Source organism: Mesoplodon densirostris, chromosome 14, assembly GCF_025265405.1.
Source record: "Mesoplodon densirostris isolate mMesDen1 chromosome 14, mMesDen1 primary haplotype, whole genome shotgun sequence".
Lineage (NCBI taxonomy): Eukaryota > Metazoa > Chordata > Mammalia > Artiodactyla > Ziphiidae > Mesoplodon > Mesoplodon densirostris.
This window is the reverse complement of record NC_082674.1, coordinates 64,425,860-64,446,808: the sequence shown is the minus strand read 5'-3', so window position 1 is coordinate 64,446,808 and position 20,949 is coordinate 64,425,860. Positions and strand designations below refer to the sequence as shown.

The 20,949-nt window shown below is 46.3% G+C and overlaps 2 protein-coding genes across 2 annotated transcripts; both read right to left on the bottom strand.

Moving 5' to 3' along the window:
• Window positions 1-748: 748 nt before the first annotated feature.
• Window positions 749-10,057, bottom strand: LOC132501371 (uncharacterized protein C2orf78-like). Its single transcript, XM_060116961.1, has 6 exons — window positions 9,945-10,057; window positions 5,841-5,984; window positions 5,410-5,569; window positions 5,091-5,154; window positions 3,763-4,509; window positions 749-2,643 (listed from the first exon to the last, which is right to left on the bottom strand). The coding sequence occupies exons 1-6, from the start codon at window positions 10,055-10,057 to the stop codon at window positions 749-751; spliced, it is 3,123 nt and encodes a 1,040-aa protein (XP_059972944.1).
• An 870-nt stretch (window positions 10,058-10,927) lies between these two features.
• LOC132501370 (uncharacterized protein C2orf78-like) lies at window positions 10,928-20,238 on the bottom strand. Its single transcript, XM_060116960.1, has 6 exons — window positions 20,126-20,238; window positions 16,021-16,164; window positions 15,590-15,749; window positions 15,271-15,334; window positions 13,943-14,689; window positions 10,928-12,822 (listed from the first exon to the last, which is right to left on the bottom strand). The coding sequence occupies exons 1-6, from the start codon at window positions 20,236-20,238 to the stop codon at window positions 10,928-10,930; spliced, it is 3,123 nt and encodes a 1,040-aa protein (XP_059972943.1).
• Window positions 20,239-20,949: the final 711 nt, after the last annotated feature.

Below are 20,949 nucleotides of genomic sequence, written 5' to 3'. Positions count from 1 at the left end.
GAATAGTGCATTAGCTGCCCTGGTGCTTAGGTGTTGAGTACATGGTGATTTACATACCAGGCCCTATCCCCTAGGATAACTCTGAGCCCTAGCCACCTCTCTGGTAGATTTCCCTATACCCCCACTATAATCACACCTGCATAAGGCAACTCAAACCTTTCAGAGATGTGTCCTGAACCTCTTGTTTTCTTAAATACCTGTGTGGTGGTGGTGAGACTTAAAGCCAACCTCCCCAAGAGACTTTTTCTATTTCTCCTAGTAAACCTAGACTCACATTCTGTCATCTTCAACTCTACTCACATTTTGTTCTTTCAACCCTGACCTCTGACCCTGCTCTTTACTTCTGCCATTTCCTCCTCACTCCTGCTTCCTTTCATAAATCCATAAATCTCTTCTGGCCTTCCTAGCCCTGGGCCGCGTTCCTTCCTCTTTGCTCAGTTTTTACCCCTTTCCTCCCCTTTCCTTCATTCTCCCATCCAACTTTCAGTCCTCCCTTTCTCATGCAGACTTTGATTCCAACCCCATCAAAAACAAAACAAAACAAAAAAAATTAAAGCACGCCACAGTTAACAGCATCTCAAAATTCAAAAGGTTTATTACTCGTCTATTAATTCGATGACATTCATTTATTCAGTTTTATTGTTTTAATAAATATATAGAAATAAATAGAGAAATATATAATTAGAGAATAAATAGAGAAATTTATACCTGGTACCCAAGGTGGCACCAACAATCCTAGCAGTTCTTACTATAAATATCCGTAGTAGTCAGCAATTGCCATTTCTTTTTCCCTCTCAATGAAAACTTGCAGTTTCCCCAAAGAGGTGTATTTGGCGGCATTCTCACGTTCTTGTTGAGCCCGCCTCTTCATGGCCTCCCGCTCTGGTCTCTGCTCTAGTTCGATGGGCTTTGACATGACTGGCTCAGAAACGTTGGGTTCCCTCCATGGTCTTCGTTGCTTGCTGAAGTCTTGGAGTAGAAATGGGGTTTGGAGCTTGGGTGGGAACTGGCGCTTAGTCACAGCAGGGGGAAGAGGCTCCCGCTGGAGAGAAGCGAAAGATGAAGTTTTGTAGGGTGCAGGCCTAGGAGCAGCAGACTGAGGGACACAAGGATGGATATGGGCGGTCCAACCCGGTTGGGTTGGGTTGGTCACAGTTGGCTGAGCTGGTTTGGCAGGACCTGGCAAAGAGGCAGGAGCTGGCTGGGATGAACTGGCTGCAGCAGGTTGAGCTGAGTTAGAAGAAGCAGGCTGGGCACGGTCCGCCACAGCAGGCCGATGTGAGGCCAGAGACTGTGGCCTCCGAGGAGCAGGTCGAGCTTGAGGCTTGTCCCAGGCAGAAAACTTGACCTTCTCAGGTGGAGGCAGCTCATACTGGGATGGAGATGGACACTGTTTTTCAGCACTGCTGTCTGGTTTCTGGGCTTCGACTTGAGTTTTCTCAGGACTCTTACCCTCACGTGGGGTACGCCGCCATGGCTGGATAGCTGGGGGTGGCTGGGGGTCTTTAGGGTTGCTTGAATTTCCCAAGACCCGACAGGAAGAGAGCCCAGTTTTCTTATCATTCTTCTTCCCCAGTGCATGAAAAACCTTCACAGACTCCAGCATGCGCATGCCTAGGGAGGTTCGAGGCTTTTTAATGCTCTCGTGGATAAGCTCAGTTTGGTGTTCCTTTCGCTTCGTCTTGGGAATTGTTGGCTTCTCTTCTGCCTTGACTTTGTTCCCTGACTGCTTCTTCTCTTCAGCCTTCTTTCTTCCTCTGGTCCTTGTGGTCTTTTCCTGCCCGTGGCTCTTAGTTTTGCTGATCTTTCTGGATGCAGCTTTCTGAGGTTTGCCTTTAGAATGCTTGGCCGTGTTCACAGGAGCCCTGTCACTGACTGCAGCATTGCATAGAACCACTTCTCCCCCTAACAGGCACTGTGGATTCTTGGGCTGGATCTTGGCCTTGGGAGCACCACTGATAGGCTCAGAGGCTTTATGTTTGTTCTTCCCGGGTTGATCAGAGGGATCCTTTATGACACTTGGCTTTTCCTGCACCTGATTCACTTTAATGACCCTGGTGTCTTTGGCTTTGATCACGTTGGGACCTTTGGATTGATGAAGATCTTTCAATGAATTAAAGAGCTGGGGAAGGTGAATATGCTCCGCCAGTGTAGTAGTGTCTGCAAAACCACTGCTAGATTCCATCCCATTTTCAAGTGTCCCTAGGTCCTCAAGACTCAGGCTGTCCTTTCCCAGATGAGCGTTTTCAGAACCAGGCTGCTCCTCTTGGCTGACGGGGTCAGTGCAGCCCGGGAGCTGGTGAATATCAGGGATTTCTGAAGGGAGTAGTGGAAGCTCTTGGTTTTCTCTTGGGATCTGGTAGGCATCCAGAGGCTTTGAAAGCTTGGTTGTAATATCCTCCAAGTTCTTACTCTCTATTTGTCCCTGCCTTGGAGCTGGAGGCAGGGCCAGGAGACTACTGGCACTCTGGACTGGAGCTGTCCCTGAAATGTCCCCAAGTTCGGGTGGTGGATTTCTCTCAAGTATCTGAATACTTCTGCTCCTGCAGGACTCGGGGAGTTCTTGAGTTTGTGTCACACAAAATGTCTGGATTGGAGGTTGCCATCCCAGGGAAGTTTTCATCACCAGGGAAGTCTCCATCCCTACAAAGGAGTCAAGGTAGAAGTCAGTCCCTCGTAAGTGAGATGCTCCCCCTAAACACCAACACAGCAATCATGTACCTTTCAAGGTACATGATTGCTGTGTTGGTGTTTAGGGGCAAGATGGGCAAGGCATTTCTACTAACTCTTCTTAAGGATCATGGACAGTGTTCTATGCTACGAGATAAGTGGTGACTGTTGTAATTCTTACTGGTGATCATTTCCTGTCACTGATTCTTGGTTTTCTTTGTATTTCATAGGATTGTTATACGTCAATTAAAAAAGGAGTCTTATTTTTCAAAAATGAAATGTTTTACAAAGCCTAGCATTCTCATATAGAGTCCGTTCAATTCTCCCCACTTTCCTGAGAGGCTAAGAACACTTCACACCATGAACTAGGAGAGGGAGTAGAGCCCTTCCTGATGAAATAGATAAACAAAGACAGAGTCTTAGCCTGCTTGCTCTGGACAGGATCTCGGACCCTAAGGTCTTAAATCCTGGTATATATTAAGGAAGTGAGGACAGTTAAACTGGCAATATCATAACAAGAGTTCTAAAACACCTTCCAAAGAGACTCTAGCAGTAGATTAGGGAAGGGAGAGATACAGTGTGGTAGTACAGGGGGAATGATCGGCTACAGCAGTGAAAAATGTGGCACCTATTGGTATGCTCTTGGGGTTCTTGTACATGTAGCATAGATGACCTTTACAGTGTCCCTCCCACCTTCCCACCTACAGTAGGTGTTCTTTTTGAAAAAATTTATACTCATTTATTTATGTTTTGAACTTATTTATTCTATGTATGTATTTTTTTTGGCTTCATTGGATCTTCTTAGTTGCTGGGCTACTCTTAGTTGCTCCATGGCATGTGGGATCTTCCCAGCCCAGGGCTCGAACCCGTGTCCCCTGCATTGGCAGGTGGATTCTTAACCACTGCACCACCAGGGAAGCCCTAGGTGTTCTTATGTAGAGTCTAAATACAGACAGCCCTGAGCAAAGGTAGTGGTTATTAAAGGCTCAGGATCTAAATTCTACCTGTCTATACACCACTTCCCAGCTGTAGATTTGACCCCATTTTTGAATGCTGACCTCATTGTTCAACTTTCTTGCTGTTTGTACTCACCTTGAAAACTTGTTTCTGTGATGTGGTGAGCAGACACAGGGTAGTAGATTCCAGAGGTGGAAGCTGGTGGTAAGATATTGGTGGGCTGAATCTCCTTTAGTACCATTACCATTTCTGGTTGCACAGAGGCCCTACTTCCTGTGTATGACACAGAACCATAGGACTGCAGGCAGGAGCCAAGTTCTCCATACAGTAAAGACCCCAGTGTGCCGTGGTTATAGTAATATACCTGGCTTCCTTCCTGGTAGGGAAGTGACAGGCTATGTCCCTGATTTGGAATCTGAGATGGTGTTCCCTGAGCAAGGCTGGCAGAAAGTGATGGATATAGAGGGGCCATGTTATTGGTGTCTGCAGTTTTATCATACTGGGCTGCCATAAACATGGAGGAAGCAGCTGTGTGCTGGTCAGTGAGTGCCAGAGTAAAGTCTCCGAGTGAAGAAGAATTCTTTTCAGTGCTTCCTGTGATGCCCCACTCAAAAACACCTGGATAGGAAGCAGCTGAAGTGGAGATCTGGCTCTGGTCAGTAACTCCAGATAACATAGTTGTGCTAGAATGTTGGTGAAGGTAGGCACTACCCATGTGTGTCTGGAAAGAGGTGGCCGTAGCTGATGCCGAACTGACGGCAGGAGCAGAGACTCTGGAGAAGTTGCAGACACTTGCTGTTAGGGAAGCTGCATTGCTCACCACAGGAAGAGAGTGCTGCAGAGAATTCAGAGTTCCAAGTACAGATGGATTGTGGCAATTTTCTGTAAGAACAAGGGGGTGATGAAAAAATCAGGGAGACTGATAAATTCTCACTATGTTTGAGGAAGGTTCTTGCTATCAGGACACCTCTACTGTCAATACTTACTGAGAATCCAAAAATCAGACAGTTATGATGGTTGTAAGGACTGAGCAGTTTTACACTCTTCTGTATTAACTGCCTGTGCTCCCATCTTGGGCACAGATGGGCAGAAGACCCAAGTGGTATGGTTCAGACGTTGTTCTCTAGGATGGAAGCAACCTTCTCCCTGCCCTATCTTTCCCTTCAGCCTGCGCTAGTATTGACTTCTATGCTGTTTCCTAGACTGGAAGCATTTTAGAACTAGGAGGGCCTTAGAGAACTTCTATTTTCACAGTCTCATTTCACGAGGAAGGAAACGGAGGCTCAGAGAGGTCAGGTTGACTTGTTCAAGTTCTCTCATTATGTTAGTATCCTTACCAGGTTTCAGAACCTAAGTATCCTGACTTCCTTGCCAGGACGCTGCTCTGAGCATGACACTGCCAGAAAGCAGGAGAAATAGAACTTATAATATAGGCATTTTCTTTGTCCGTTAGAAAACAGTACGGCTATTAATTACCATTGTGATCTTCAGTGTCTCACTTTGCTCGTGCAGTTCCCACGCTCTTACCTAGAGTTCACATATAGCTCAGTCCAAGTGGTAAATTTAAAGAGTCATTTTTACCCTCTTCAAGCCTGGTTTCTCATCCTACCTCAAAATGATTACCCGAAAGTGAATTTCTGAAGTGCTTTTGGAAAGAAAAAAGCGATCTGATTCCTTCAGATTGCTCATCTGTAAAGTGGTTATAGCACCACCACCAATAATAATGGGGACTTCCTCCTGCTTGGCCATCCCTTTCCCGCTCTCTCCCAGGGCCCTCAACACCGTCTGCTCTGTGCTGCAGTTCGGGACACAGCTGGGCGTCGTGGGCGGCACTGGCTGCCCCCGCGCCACACTGACAGTGACTGTGACCACTGCGGACCCTGAGCTGCGGGACATCATGGAGGTGAGAGCACCCATCACCGCCTTCTTCCGATGGCCTCGCCTGCAGATGGAGATACGGACCCCCAGAAAGGAGCGCAGGGCCTGCGGGATGGTAGAATGGGGTCTCAGAGACTCTGTGGCAAAGCGCAGATGCAGAGTCACGGGACACTTGTGGGCTGGCCTGCGAGTGGATAGCCGGCCATAGACAGCTGGGTGACCCGGGCCGGCCACGGGAAGTCGGTGGGCGCGGGGAGCGGGCTGGGGGCAGCCGAGCCCTCCTGGCAGGTGCTGGTCCCCCAGTGCCCGGGGCACGGGTGAGGGGCAGGGCCTACCTAAGTAACTGCCCATAGAGAACTTGGGTGAGATCGGTCCTTGGATAGAGAGCTGGGCTCCGAGCACTCTCCTTCAGCTGCCAACTCGGCCAAAAGCGAAGTGCGCACCGTTTGGGCTGTTGCCGGTATTTATAGCTCTGCAACCTGTGAGCGAACAATGGGCTTGCGTTTGCGGGACGCAACAGTTTAGGGAGGGGTGGCGCATGCGCAGAGTACACGTCACGCCCTGAGGCGCACAGGTGAGAATGCGAGCCTGGACCGTCTAGCGCTTCTGAATCTCCCGGGGTCTGAGGGTTGGAGGTGTTTGCCTTGAGGGTGATGAGCTTCTTGGCAGGACAGCTGGCCCTTCTCCCCTGGCCTGGCCCCAGTGCTGTCGGGGGAACTAACTGTACTGGACGGGGTCCCTGCCCAGCAAAGTGGAGCAAGGTTGCTGGCTGTGCAGCTCCCACAGGAGGCGGCAGCTTTGGCAGCAGCGCCTCTGCGTCCTTCTGCCCTTTCCCCTGGCGGCACTGGAGGGGAGAGCCGCTAAGAGCACAAGTGCCCACACCACCAGGAGCTCGATCGTGCAGGCTTCTGTTTAAGGTTTCAGACTTTAAGAGTAATAGACAAGCGTTGAACTTTTTTTGTTGAAGGTGAGTGTGTGGAACATCCCCAGTTGCATTTTCAACCTATCATTTTGCTACCGCGTGGAGAAGGCACTGCAGGGAGAAAGAGTGGAAGCGAGGAAACAAGTTAGGAGACTTTTGTAGAAATTGGGCATAATGGTGGCTGGGACCAGGGTATGGTGGTCATTTTGGTGGAAAGATGTGGACAGATTCTAGAGGTATGTAGGCAGTATCATTGTTAGCACTGGTGGTGGGTTGAGGATGAGGGCGAGGGAGAAATAGCCGTCAGTGATGGTGATTCCTAAGTTTCTGGCTCCTATGGTTGGTTGGATAGGGTTTTTTAGATGTGATGTTCATATTTATCCTAATTTGTCTTTTGTTATCTGTTGGTTCTTGATGAATACTCTGTCCTATTAAGTCTCCTGTTTTTAGCGTACAGAGCATTTTCACCGAAACTGACTGTTGCATGTTATCAGATAACTTTTTCCCATCTGCCAGTTTGGTCCTGTATTTTATTCTCTTTCATTTATTAATTAAATTGTTGTATTAATGTAAATAGTTATATTAATAGATTTTCTAAAGTTGCGTTACCCTTGAGTCCTTGGAATAACGCCTTTTTGTAGTCATGGTGTATATCATTCTTTAATAATTATTGATTAGATGTGCTGATGTTTCTTTAGGATTTTTCTACCTATATTTGTAAAGCGAAATTGTACGTTTTTTGCAAAAACTTGATTTTCTTTCCTTTTTATTTACAAATGACTCGAATTTTGTTGTTTTGTAGTTATTTGATTGATGTAGAAGGCATGTGGCCAGATGATGCAATTGGATATAAGTATAAGGGTTGTCACTACTTTTCCGTTTTTATAAAATTTGAAGGTAGAAGTGTAGGGGAATTTCTCAAATTTTGGAAAAAGAGAAAAGTTTGTAATTCATTTTTTCTGACATAAGATAACTTTTTGCTAAAAGTTTATAAAGGAATGTATCTGGAAGTGGTGAGATATAACAGCCTGAATAATTAGTCAGTGGATTTCAGCATTTTTTTCTTTTTAAAATTTATTTAATTTATTTATTTATTTTTGATATTATATGCACTGCACAACCAAGGAAGTCCCTTTTTCTCCCTTCCTTCCTTCCTTTCTTTAAAGCTCCAAGTCGTTTAAAATACATGACTTCTTACTAAAAATCTGCAGTTCATATAACCAAGGGGTTTATAACTTCTCCTCTAAAAGTTATATTCCTGGGACTTCCCTGGTGGTCCAGTGGTTAAGACTCTGCGCTTCCAATGCAGCAGGCATGGGTTCAATCCCTAGTCGGGGAGCTACGATCCCACATGCTGCACAGCCAAAGAAATTTTTTTTTAAATGTTATATTCCTGTATGATTGAATTTAGTGGTTTAGACTTTCTTTTTCTTTCTTTCTTTTCTTTCTTTCTTTCTTTTTTTTTTTTGTGGTACATGGGCCTCTCACCGTTGTGGCCTCTCCCGTTGAAGAGCACAGGCTCCGGACACACAGGCTCAGCGGCCATGGCTCACAGGCCTAGCCCTCCACGGCATTTGGGATCCTCCCGGACCGGGACACGAACCCGTGTCCCCTGCATCGGCAGGTGGACTCTCAACCACTGCGCCACCAGGGAAGCCCTTGACATAATCATTTTGAATTTGGATAGTGCTGATGGTTGCACAGCATTGTGAATGTATTTAATGTCACTGAATTGTATACTTGAAAATGGTTGAAATACTAAATTTGGTTTTATGTATATTTTACCATAATAAAAAATCAGATGAACGAACAGCATAAACCAGAATTAGGTAAGATGATAGAACTCAGGACAGAATTCAAAATAAAAGAAAAAAATTCAGAAAAGCCAACTAAATTTAAAATAATACAAGAGTGGGGACTTCCCTGGTTGTCCAGTGGTTAAGAATCTGCCTTCCAATGCAGGGGATGCAGGTTCGATCCCTGGTTGAGGAACTGAGATCCCACATGCCGCAGGGCAGCTAAAGCCTGCACGCCGCAACTACTGAGCCTACGTGCTGTGGAGCCCACGCGCCACAACTAAAGAGCCCACGAGCCGCAAGAAAGAGCCCACGCACTTCAACGAAGAGACCACGTGCTGCAACTAATACCCGACACTGCCAAACAGAAATAAATTAAATAAAATCATACGAGTGAATGAACATAATGGATAATGCCTTAAGAGAAACAAACAAGAAAAGGAAACAGTTTTTTAAATCAAAAAGAAGATAAAAAGTTCAGAGAAATGGCAAACATAAAAGATAGGCAAAAAAGAGTCAGGACAGCTCTGAAAAGAGTAACATATGTACGTATAAGAATCTATTATACCATAAAAGTGACATTTCAAATCAGTGGGACAGATTAGTCAATAAATTGTGATACATACATGTTGAGGTATAAGTAATTCTCTGGAAGATTCCACGGCACGGCAAAAGCAGATGTCTCTGAGGAGGGAAATGTGTGGCTGGGGAATGTGGGGAAAAGGGTGTCTTTTCTTTGAGTACCCTTGTGTACCTTTTCTAATGTTCTGTCATGTGAATTTATTACCTCTGAAGTTCACCTGAGTTCAAACCCCAGTTCCCCCAATTGCCAGCTCTTAATCTTGGGCAAACTCTTCACACTCTCCAAGCCTCTATCTGTGAAATAAGGTCAGTAACTTAGCCTGGTGCTGCCTGGCACAGAATACACTGTCAATAAATGGAGATTATTAGTGTAAAAAACCGAAATGCCCATCAATGGATGAATGGATATTTTAAATGTGGTGTATATGTGAAATATTACACAGTCATAAAAAGGAATGAAGTACTGACACGCGCTACGACACGGACGAACTTGAAAACATTATGCTAAGTGAAAGAAGCCCCACACAGTGGTCACATTTGTATTATTTCATGAAATGTCCAGAAAAGCCAAAACCATAGCGACAGAAGGGAAATGTGTGGTTGCAGGGACTGGAGGAGGAGGGGATGAAGAGGGCCTGCTGATGGTTATGGGGGCTTCTTTGTGGGGTGATGAAAACGTGATGGGATAGATGATGGTGATGGTTGCATAGGCTTGAGAATGTACGAAATGACACTGAATTTGCGGCCTCAGAAGGTGAATTTTATGGCATGTGAATGACATCTCAAAAAAATAATTTTGAAAATGAAAATTGCCAGTTTTCCCATTTTCACTATCCACTATCCACTGCCTCCATCTCTCCCTTCTCCCCACGTCATTCCTTTTGACGCCCACCCCTGCCGCTATCTCCCAACCTCACTCCCTCGAGCTGCCCCACGAGGCCTCCCAGGGAGCCCCTGAACCGCTGGGCGCCTGCGTCCTGTGGCCGTTGGAGCGGCTGCCCAGTGCGCGTGCCCCCACCGCTCTCACCCGTGAGAGTGGACGCTTCCGTCGGATTTTTCTCGTGCGTTTCAGTTGATGGTGATGTTTACAGAAGGTGGCACACCCCCTGGTCAATGGAGGAAGCCCCTCAAGTTAATACTTAGGCCTGTCCAGAAGTTTGATGTCGTCCAGCAGTAACCTCAGCATGCTGTGCTCTGAAAGCCAGGTTGGACGCCTGCAGGCACTTGCAAATACTGAGGACTTCAGAGGCATTTGGGCCTCAAATTGAGGCCTTGTACCTCCACATGCGATGTGACCTCAGCCCTTTGCTGCACGTCTCTAAGTGAAGTGGCACAGGAATACTGGCCTTGCCTGTTTGTTGCCAGGATTAACTGAATAGTGCATTAGCTGCCCTGGTGCTTAGGTGTTGAGTACATGGTGATTTACATACCAGGCCCTATCCCCTAGGATAACTCTGAGCCCTAGCCACCTCTCTGGTAGATTTCCCTATACCCCCACTATAATCACACCTGCATAAGGCAACTCAAACCTTTCAGAGATGTGTCCTGAACCTCTTGTTTTCTTAAATACCTGTGTGGTGGTTGTGAGACTTAAAGCCAACCTCCCCAAGAGACTTTTTCTATTTCTCCTAGTAAACCTAGACTCACATTCTGTCATCTTCAACTCTACTCACATTTTGTTCTTTCAACCCTGACCTCTGACCCTGCTCTTTACTTCTGCCATTTCCTCCTCACTCCTGCTTCCTTTCATAAATCCATAAATCTCTTCTGGCCTTCCTAGCCCTGGGCCACGTTCCTTCCTCTTTGCTCAGTTTTTACCCCTTTCCTCCCCTTTCCTTCATTCTCCCATCCAACTTTCAGTCCTCCCTTTCTCATGCAGACTTTGATTCCAACCCCATCAAAAACAAAACAAAACAAAAAAAAATTAAAGCACGCCACAGTTAACAGCATCTCAAAATTCAAAAGGTTTATTACTCGTCTATTAATTCGATGACATTCATTTATTCAGTTTTATTGTTTTAATAAATATATAGAAATAAATAGAGAAATATATAATTAGAGAATAAATAGAGAAATTTATACCTGGTACCCAAGGTGGCACCAACAATCCTAGCAGTTCTTACTATAAATATCCGTAGTAGTCAGCAATTGCCATTTCTTTTTCCCTCTCAATGAAAACTTGCAGTTTCCCCAAAGAGGTGTATTTGGCGGCATTCTCACGTTCTTGTTGAGCCCGCCTCTTCATGGCCTCCCGCTCTGGTCTCTGCTCTAGTTCGATGGGCTTTGACATGACTGGCTCAGAAACGTTGGGTTCCCTCCATGGTCTTCGTTGCTTGCTGAAGTCTTGGAGTAGAAATGGGGTTTGGAGCTTGGGTGGGAACTGGCGCTTAGTCACAGCAGGGGGAAGAGGCTCCCGCTGGAGAGAAGCGAAAGATGAAGTTTTGTAGGGTGCAGGCCTAGGAGCAGCAGACTGAGGGACACAAGGATGGATATGGGCGGTCCAACCCGGTTGGGTTGGGTTGGTCACAGTTGGCTGAGCTGGTTTGGCAGGACCTGGCAAAGAGGCAGGAGCTGGCTGGGATGAACTGGCTGCAGCAGGTTGAGCTGAGTTAGAAGAAGCAGGCTGGGCACGGTCCGCCACAGCAGGCCGATGTGAGGCCAGAGACTGTGGCCTCCGAGGAGCAGGTCGAGCTTGAGGCTTGTCCCAGGCAGAAAACTTGACCTTCTCAGGTGGAGGCAGCTCATACTGGGATGGAGATGGACACTGTTTTTCAGCACTGCTGTCTGGTTTCTGGGCTTCGACTTGAGTTTTCTCAGGACTCTTACCCTCACGTGGGGTACGCCGCCATGGCTGGATAGCTGGGGGTGGCTGGGGGTCTTTAGGGTTGCTTGAATTTCCCAAGACCCGACAGGAAGAGAGCCCAGTTTTCTTATCATTCTTCTTCCCCAGTGCATGAAAAACCTTCACAGACTCCAGCATGCGCATGCCTAGGGAGGTTCGAGGCTTTTTAATGCTCTCGTGGATAAGCTCAGTTTGGTGTTCCTTTCGCTTCGTCTTGGGAATTGTTGGCTTCTCTTCTGCCTTGACTTTGTTCCCTGACTGCTTCTTCTCTTCAGCCTTCTTTCTTCCTCTGGTCCTTGTGGTCTTTTCCTGCCCGTGGCTCTTAGTTTTGCTGATCTTTCTGGATGCAGCTTTCTGAGGTTTGCCTTTAGAATGCTTGGCCGTGTTCACAGGAGCCCTGTCACTGACTGCAGCATTGCATAGAACCACTTCTCCCCCTAACAGGCACTGTGGATTCTTGGGCTGGATCTTGGCCTTGGGAGCACCACTGATAGGCTCAGAGGCTTTATGTTTGTTCTTCCCGGGTTGATCAGAGGGATCCTTTATGACACTTGGCTTTTCCTGCACCTGATTCACTTTAATGACCCTGGTGTCTTTGGCTTTGATCACGTTGGGACCTTTGGATTGATGAAGATCTTTCAATGAATTAAAGAGCTGGGGAAGGTGAATATGCTCCGCCAGTGTAGTAGTGTCTGCAAAACCACTGCTAGATTCCATCCCATTTTCAAGTGTCCCTAGGTCCTCAAGACTCAGGCTGTCCTTTCCCAGATGAGCGTTTTCAGAACCAGGCTGCTCCTCTTGGCTGACGGGGTCAGTGCAGCCCGGGAGCTGGTGAATATCAGGGATTTCTGAAGGGAGTAGTGGAAGCTCTTGGTTTTCTCTTGGGATCTGGTAGGCATCCAGAGGCTTTGAAAGCTTGGTTGTAATATCCTCCAAGTTCTTACTCTCTATTTGTCCCTGCCTTGGAGCTGGAGGCAGGGCCAGGAGACTACTGGCACTCTGGACTGGAGCTGTCCCTGAAATGTCCCCAAGTTCGGGTGGTGGATTTCTCTCAAGTATCTGAATACTTCTGCTCCTGCAGGACTCGGGGAGTTCTTGAGTTTGTGTCACACAAAATGTCTGGATTGGAGGTTGCCATCCCAGGGAAGTTTTCATCACCAGGGAAGTCTCCATCCCTACAAAGGAGTCAAGGTAGAAGTCAGTCCCTCGTAAGTGAGATGCTCCCCCTAAACACCAACACAGCAATCATGTACCTTTCAAGGTACATGATTGCTGTGTTGGTGTTTAGGGGCAAGATGGGCAAGGCATTTCTACTAACTCTTCTTAAGGATCATGGACAGTGTTCTATGCTACGAGATAAGTGGTGACTGTTGTAATTCTTACTGGTGATCATTTCCTGTCACTGATTCTTGGTTTTCTTTGTATTTCATAGGATTGTTATAAGTCAATTAAAAAAGGAGTCTTATTTTTCAAAAATGAAATGTTTTACAAAGCCTAGCATTCTCATATAGAGTCCGTTCAATTCTCCCCACTTTCCTGAGAGGCTAAGGACACTTCACACCATGAACTAGGAGAGGGAGTAGAGCCCTTCCTGATGAAATAGATAAACAAAGACAGAGTCTTAGCCTGCTTGCTCTGGACAGGATCTCGGACCCTAAGGTCTTAAATCCTGGTATATATTAAGGAAGTGAGGACAGTTAAACTGGCACTATCATAACAAGAGTTCTGAAACACCTTCCAAAGAGACTCTAGCAGTAGATTAGGGAAGGGAGAGATACAGTGTGGTAGTACAGGGGGAATGATCGGCTACAGCAGTGAAAAATGTGGCACCTATTGGTATGCTCTTGGGGTTCTTGTACATGTAGCATAGATGACCTTTACAGTGTCCCTCCCACCTTCCCACCTACAGTAGGTGTTCTTTTTGAAAAAATTTATACTCATTTATTTATGTTTTGAACTTATTTATTCTATGTATGTATTTTTTTTTGGCTTCATTGGATCTTCTTAGTTGCTGGGCTACTCTTAGTTGCTCCATGGCATGTGGGATCTTCCCAGCCCAGGGCTCAAACCCGTGTCCCCTGCATTGGCAGGCGGATTCTTAACCACTGCACCACCAGGGAAGCCCTAGGTGTTCTTATGTAGAGTCTAAATACAGACAGCCCTGAGCAAAGGTAGTGGTTATTAAAGGCTCAGGATCTAAATTCTACCTGTCTATACACCACTTCCCAGCTGTAGATTTGACCCCATTTTTGAATGCTGACCTCATTGTTCAACTTTCTTGCTGTTTGTACTCACCTTGAAAACTTGTTTCTGTGATGTGGTGAGCAGACACAGGGTAGTAGATTCCAGAGGTGGAAGCTGGTGGTAAGATATTGGTGGGCTGAATCTCCTTTAGTACCATTACCATTTCTGGTTGCACAGAGGCCCTACTTCCTGTGTATGACACAGAACCATAGGACTGCAGGCAGGAGCCAAGTTCTCCATACAGTAAAGACCCCAGTGTGCCGTGGTTATAGTAATATACCTGGCTTCCTTCCTGGTAGGGAAGTGACAGGCTATGTCCCTGATTTGGAATCTGAGATGGTGTTCCCTGAGCAAGGCTGGCAGAAAGTGATGGATATAGAGGGGCCATGTTATTGGTGTCTGCAGTTTTATCATACTGGGCTGCCATAAACATGGAGGAAGCAGCTGTGTGCTGGTCAGTGAGTGCCAGAGTAAAGTCTCCGAGTGAAGAAGAATTCTTTTCAGTGCTTCCTGTGATGCCCCACTCAAAAACACCTGGATAGGAAGCAGCTGAAGTGGAGATCTGGCTCTGGTCAGTAACTCCAGATAACATAGTTGTGCTAGAATGTTGGTGAAGGTAGGCACTACCCATGTGTGTCTGGAAAGAGGTGGCCGTAGCTGATGCCGAACTGACGGCAGGAGCAGAGACTCTGGAGAAGTTGCAGACACTTGCTGTTAGGGAAGCTGCATTGCTCACCACAGGAAGAGAGTGCTGCAGAGAATTCAGAGTTCCAAGTACAGATGGATTGTGGCAATTTTCTGTAAGAACAAGGGGGTGATGAAAAAATCAGGGAGACTGATAAATTCTCACTATGTTTGAGGAAGGTTCTTGCTATCAGGACACCTCTACTGTCAATACTTACTGAGAATCCAAAAATCAGACAGTTATGATGGTTGTAAGGACTGAGCAGTTTTACACTCTTCTGTATTAACTGCCTGTGCTCCCATCTTGGGCACAGATGGGCAGAAGACCCAAGTGGTATGGTTCAGACGTTGTTCTCTAGGATGGAAGCAACCTTCTCCCTGCCCTATCTTTCCCTTCAGCCTGCGCTAGTATTGACTTCTATGCTGTTTCCTAGACTGGAAGCATTTTAGAACTAGGAGGGCCTTAGAGAACTTCTATTTTCACAGTCTCATTTCACGAGGAAGGAAACGGAGGCTCAGAGAGGTCAGGTTGACTTGTTCAAGTTCTCTCATTATGTTAGTATCCTTACCAGGTTTCAGAACCTAAGTATCCTGACTTCCTTGCCAGGACGCTGCTCTGAGCATGACACTGCCAGAAAGCAGGAGAAATAGAACTTATAATATAGGCATTTTCTTTGTCCGTTAGAAAACAGTACGGCTATTAATTACCATTGTGATCTTCAGTGTCTCACTTTGCTCGTGCAGTTCCCACGCTCTTACCTAGAGTTCACATATAGCTCAGTCCAAGTGGTAAATTTAAAGAGTCATTTTTACCCTCTTCAAGCCTGGTTTCTCATCCTACCTCAAAATGATTACCCGAAAGTGAATTTCTGAAGTGCTTTTGGAAAGAAAAAAGCGATCTGATTCCTTCAGATTGCTCATCTGTAAAGTGGTTATAGCACCACCACCAATAATAATGGGGACTTCCTCCTGCTTGGCCATCCCTTTCCCGCTCTCTCCCAGGGCCCTCAACACCGTCTGCTCTGTGCTGCAGTTCGGGACACAGCTGGGCGTCGTGGGCGGCACTGGCTGCCCCCGCGCCACACTGACAGTGACTGTGACCACTGCGGACCCTGAGCTGCGGGACATCATGGAGGTGAGAGCACCCATCACCGCCTTCTTCCGATGGCCTCGCCTGCAGATGGAGATACGGACCCCCAGAAAGGAGCGCAGGGCCTGCGGGATGGTAGAATGGGGTCTCAGAGACTCTGTGGCAAAGCGCAGATGCAGAGTCACGGGACACTTGTGGGCTGGCCTGCGAGTGGATAGCCGGCCATAGACAGCTGGGTGACCCGGGCCGGCCACGGGAAGTCGGTGGGCGCGGGGAGCGGGCTGGGGGCAGCCGAGCCCTCCTGGCAGGTGCTGGTCCCCCAGTGCCCGGGGCACGGGTGAGGGGCAGGGCCTACCTAAGTAACTGCCCATAGAGAACTTGGGTGAGATCGGTCCTTGGATAGAGAGCTGGGCTCCGAGCACTCTCCTTCAGCTGCCAACTCGGCCAAAAGCGAAGTGCGCACCGTTTGGGCTGTTGCCGGTATTTATAGCTCTGCAACCTGTGAGCGAACAATGGGCTTGCGTTTGCGGGACGCAACAGTTTAGGGAGGGGTGGCGCATGCGCAGAGTACACGTCACGCCCTGAGGCGCACAGGTGAGAATGCGAGCCTGGACCGTCTAGCGCTTCTGAATCTCCCGGGGTCTGAGGGTTGGAGGTGTTTGCCTTGAGGGTGATGAGCTTCTTGGCAGGACAGCTGGCCCTTCTCCCCTGGCCTGGCCCCAGTGCTGTCGGGGGAACTAACTGTACTGGACGGGGTCCCTGCCCAGCAAAGTGGAGCAAGGTTGCTGGCTGTGCAGCTCCCACAGGAGGCGGCAGCTTTGGCAGCAGCGCCTCTGCGTCCTTCTGCCCTTTCCCCTGGCGGCACTGGAGGGGAGAGCCGCTAAGAGCACAAGTGCCCACACCACCAGGAGCTCGATCGTGCAGGCTTCTGTTTAAGGTTTCAGACTTTAAGAGTAATAGACAAGCGTTGAACTTTTTTTGTTGAAGGTGAGTGTGTGGAACATCCCCAGTTGCATTTTCAACCTATCATTTTGCTACCGCGTGGAGAAGGCACTGCAGGGAGAAAGAGTGGAAGCGAGGAAACAAGTTAGGAGACTTTTGTAGAAATTGGGCATAATGGTGGCTGGGACCAGGGTATGGTGGTCATTTTGGTGGAAAGATGTGGACAGATTCTAGAGGTATGTAGGCAGTATCATTGTTAGCACTGGTGGTGGGTTGAGGATGAGGGCGAGGGAGAAATAGCCGTCAGTGATGGTGATTCCTAAGTTTCTGGCTCCTATGGTTGGTTGGATAGGGTTTTTTAGATGTGATGTTCATATTTATCCTAATTTGTCTTTTGTTATCTGTTGGTTCTTGATGAATACTCTGTCCTATTAAGTCTCCTGTTTTTAGCGTACAGAGCATTTTCACCGAAACTGACTGTTGCATGTTATCAGATAACTTTTTCCCATCTGCCAGTTTGGTCCTGTATTTTATTCTCTTTCATTTATTAATTAAATTGTTGTATTAATGTAAATAGTTATATTAATAGATTTTCTAAAGTTGCGTTACCCTTGAGTCCTTGGAATAACGCCTTTTTGTAGTCATGGTGTATATCATTCTTTAATAATTATTGATTAGATGTGCTGATGTTTCTTTAGGATTTTTCTACCTATATTTGTAAAGCGAAATTGTACGTTTTTTGCAAAAACTTGATTTTCTTTCCTTTTTATTTACAAATGACTCGAATTTTGTTGTTTTGTAGTTATTTGATTGATGTAGAAGGCATGTGGCCAGATGATGCAATTGGATATAAGTATAAGGGTTGTCACTACTTTTCCGTTTTTATAAAATTTGAAGGTAGAAGTGTAGGGGAATTTCTCAAATTTTGGAAAAAGAGAAAAGTTTGTAATTCATTTTTTCTGACATAAGATAACTTTTTGCTAAAAGTTTATAAAGGAATGTATCTGGAAGTGGTGAGATATAACAGCCTGAATAATTAGTCAGTGGATTTCAGCATTTTTTTCTTTTTAAAATTTATTTAATTTATTTATTTATTTTTGATATTATATGCACTGCACAACCAAGGAAGTCCCTTTTTCTCCCTTCCTTCCTTCCTTTCTTTAAAGCTCCAAGTCGTTTAAAATACATGACTTCTTACTAAAAATCTGCAGTTCATATAACCAAGGGGTTTATAACTTCTCCTCTAAAAGTTATATTCCTGGGACTTCCCTGGTGGTCCAGTGGTTAAGACTCTGCGCTTCCAATGCAGCAGGCATGGGTTCAATCCCTAGTCGGGGAGCTACGATCCCACATGCTGCACAGCCAAAGAAATTTTTTTTTAAATGTTATATTCCTGTATGATTGAATTTAGTGGTTTAGACTTTCTTTTTCTTTCTTTCTTTTCTTTCTTTCTTTCTTTTTTTTTTTGTGGTACATGGGCCTCTCACCGTTGTGGCCTCTCCCGTTGAAGAGCACAGGCTCCGGACACACAGGCTCAGCGGCCATGGCTCACAGGCCTAGCCCTCCACGGCATTTGGGATCCTCTCGAACCGGGACACGAACCCGTGTCCCCTGCATCGGCAGGTGGACTCTCAACCACTGCGCCACCAGGGAAGCCCTTGACATAATCATTTTGAATTTGGATAGTGCTGATGGTTGCACAGCATTGTGAATGTATTTAATGTCACTGAATTGTATACTTGAAAATGGTTGAAATACTAAATTTGGTTTTATGTATATTTTACCATAATAAAAAATCAGATGAACGAACAGCATAAACCAGAATTAGGTAAGATGATAGAACTCAGGACAGAATTCAAAATAAAAGAAAAAAAATTCAGAAAAGCCAACTAAATTTAAAATAATACAAGAGTGGGGACTTCCCTGGTTGTCCAGTGGTTAAGAATCTGCCTTCCAATGCAGGGGATGCAGGTTCGATCCCTGGTTGAGGAACTGAGATCCCACATGCCGCAGGGCAGCTAAGCCTGCACGCCGCAACTACTGAGCCTACGTGCTGGGGAGCCCACGCGCCACAACTAAAGAGCCCACGAGCCGCAAGAAAGAGCCCACGCACTTCAACGAAGAGACCACGTGCTGCAACTAATACCCGACACTGCCAAACAGAAATAAATTAAATAAAATCATACGAGTGAATGAACATAATGGATAATGCCTTAAGAGAAACAAACAAGAAAAGGAAACAGTTTTTTAAATCAAAAAGAAGATAAAAAGTTCAGAGAAATGGCAAACATAAAAGATAGGCAAAAAAGAGTCAGGACAGCTCTGAAAAGAGTAACATATGTACGTATAAGAATCTATTATACCATAAAAGTGACATTTCAAATCAGTGGGACAGATTAGTCAATAAATTGTGATACATACATGTTGAGGTATAAGTAATTCTCTGGAAGATTCCACGGCACGGCAAAAGCAGATGTCTCTGAGGAGGGAAATGTGTGGCTGGGGAACGTGGGGAAAAGGGTGACTTTTCATTGAATACCCTTGTGTACCTTTTCTAATGTTCTGTCATGTGAATTTATTACCTCTGAAGTTCACCTGAGTTCAAACCCCAGTTCCCCCAATTGCCAGCTCTTAATCTTGGGCAAACTCTTCACACTCTCCAAGCCTCTTTATCTGTGAAATAAGGTCAGTAACTTAGCCTGGTGCTGCCTGGCACAGAATACACTGTCAATAAATGGAGATTATTAGTGTAAAAAACCGAAATGCCCATCAATGGATGAATGGATATTTTAAATGTGGTGTATATGTGAAATATTACACGGTCATAAAAAGGAATGAAGTACTGACACGCGCTACGACACGGACGAACTTGAAAACATTATGCTAAGTGAAAGAAGCCCCACACAGTGGTCACATTTGTATTATTTCATGAAATGTCCAGAAAAGCCAAAACCATAGTGACAGAAAGGAAATGTGTGGTTGCAGGGACTGGAGGAGGAGGGGATGAAGAGGGCCTGCTGATGGTTATGGGGGCTTCTTTGTGGGGTGATGAAAACGTGATGGGATAGATGATGGTGATGGTTGCATAGGCTTGAGAATGTACGAAATGACACTGAATTTGCGGCCTCAGAAGGTGAATTTTATGGCATGTGAATGACATCTCAAAAAAATAATTTTGAAAATGAAAATTGCCAGTTTTCCCATTTTCACTATCCACTATCCACTGCCTCCATCTCTCCCTTCTCCCCACGTCATTCCTTTTGACGCCCACCCCTGCCGCTATCTCCCAACCTCACTCCCTCGAGCTGCCCCACGAGGCCTCCCAGGGAGCCCCTGAACCGCTGGGCGCCTGCGTCCTGTGGCCGTTGGAGCGGCTGCCCAGTGCGCGTGCCCCCACCGCTCTCACCCATGAGAGTGGACGCTTCCGTCGGATTTTTCTCGTGCGTTTCAGTTGATGGTGATGTTTACAGAAGGTGGCACACCCCCTGGTCAATGGAGGAAGCCCCTCAAGTTAATACTTAGGCCTGTCCAGAAGTTTGATGTCGTCCAGCAGTAACCTCAGCATGCTGTGCTCTGAAAGCCAGGTTGGACGCCTGCAGGCACTTGCAAATACTGAGGACTTCAGAGGCATTTGGGCCTCAAATTGAGGCCTTGTACCTCCACATGCGATGTGACCTCAGCCCTTTGCTGCACGTCTCTAAGTGAAGTGGCACAGGAATACTGGCCTTGCCTGTTTGTTGCCAGGATTAACTGAATAGTGCATTAGCTGCCCTGGTGCTTAGGTGTTGAGTACATGGTGATTTACATACCAGGCCCTATCCCCTAGGATAACTCTGAGCCCTAGCCACCTCTCTGGTAGATTTCCCTATACCCCCACTATAATCACACCTGCATAAGGCAACTCAAACCTTTCAGAGATGTGTCCTGAACCTCTTGTTTTCTTAAATACCTGTGTGGTGGTGGTGAGACTTAAAGCCAACCTCCCCAAGAGACTTTTTCTATTTCTCCTAGTAAACCTAGACTCACATTCTGTCATCTTCAACTCTACTCACATTTTGTTCTTTCAACCCTGACCTCTGACCCTGCTCTTTACTTCTGCCATTTCCTCCTCACTCCTGCTTCCTTTCATAAATCCATAAATCTCTTCTGGCCTTCCTAGCCCTGGGCCGCGTTCCTTCCTCTTTGCTCAGTTTTTACCCCTTTCCTCCCCTTTCCTTCATTCTCCCATCCAACTTTCAGTCCTCCCTTTCTCATGCAGACTTTGATTCCAACCCCATCAAAAACAAAACAAAACAAAAAAAATTAAAGCACGCCACAGTTAACAGCATCTCAAAATTCAAAA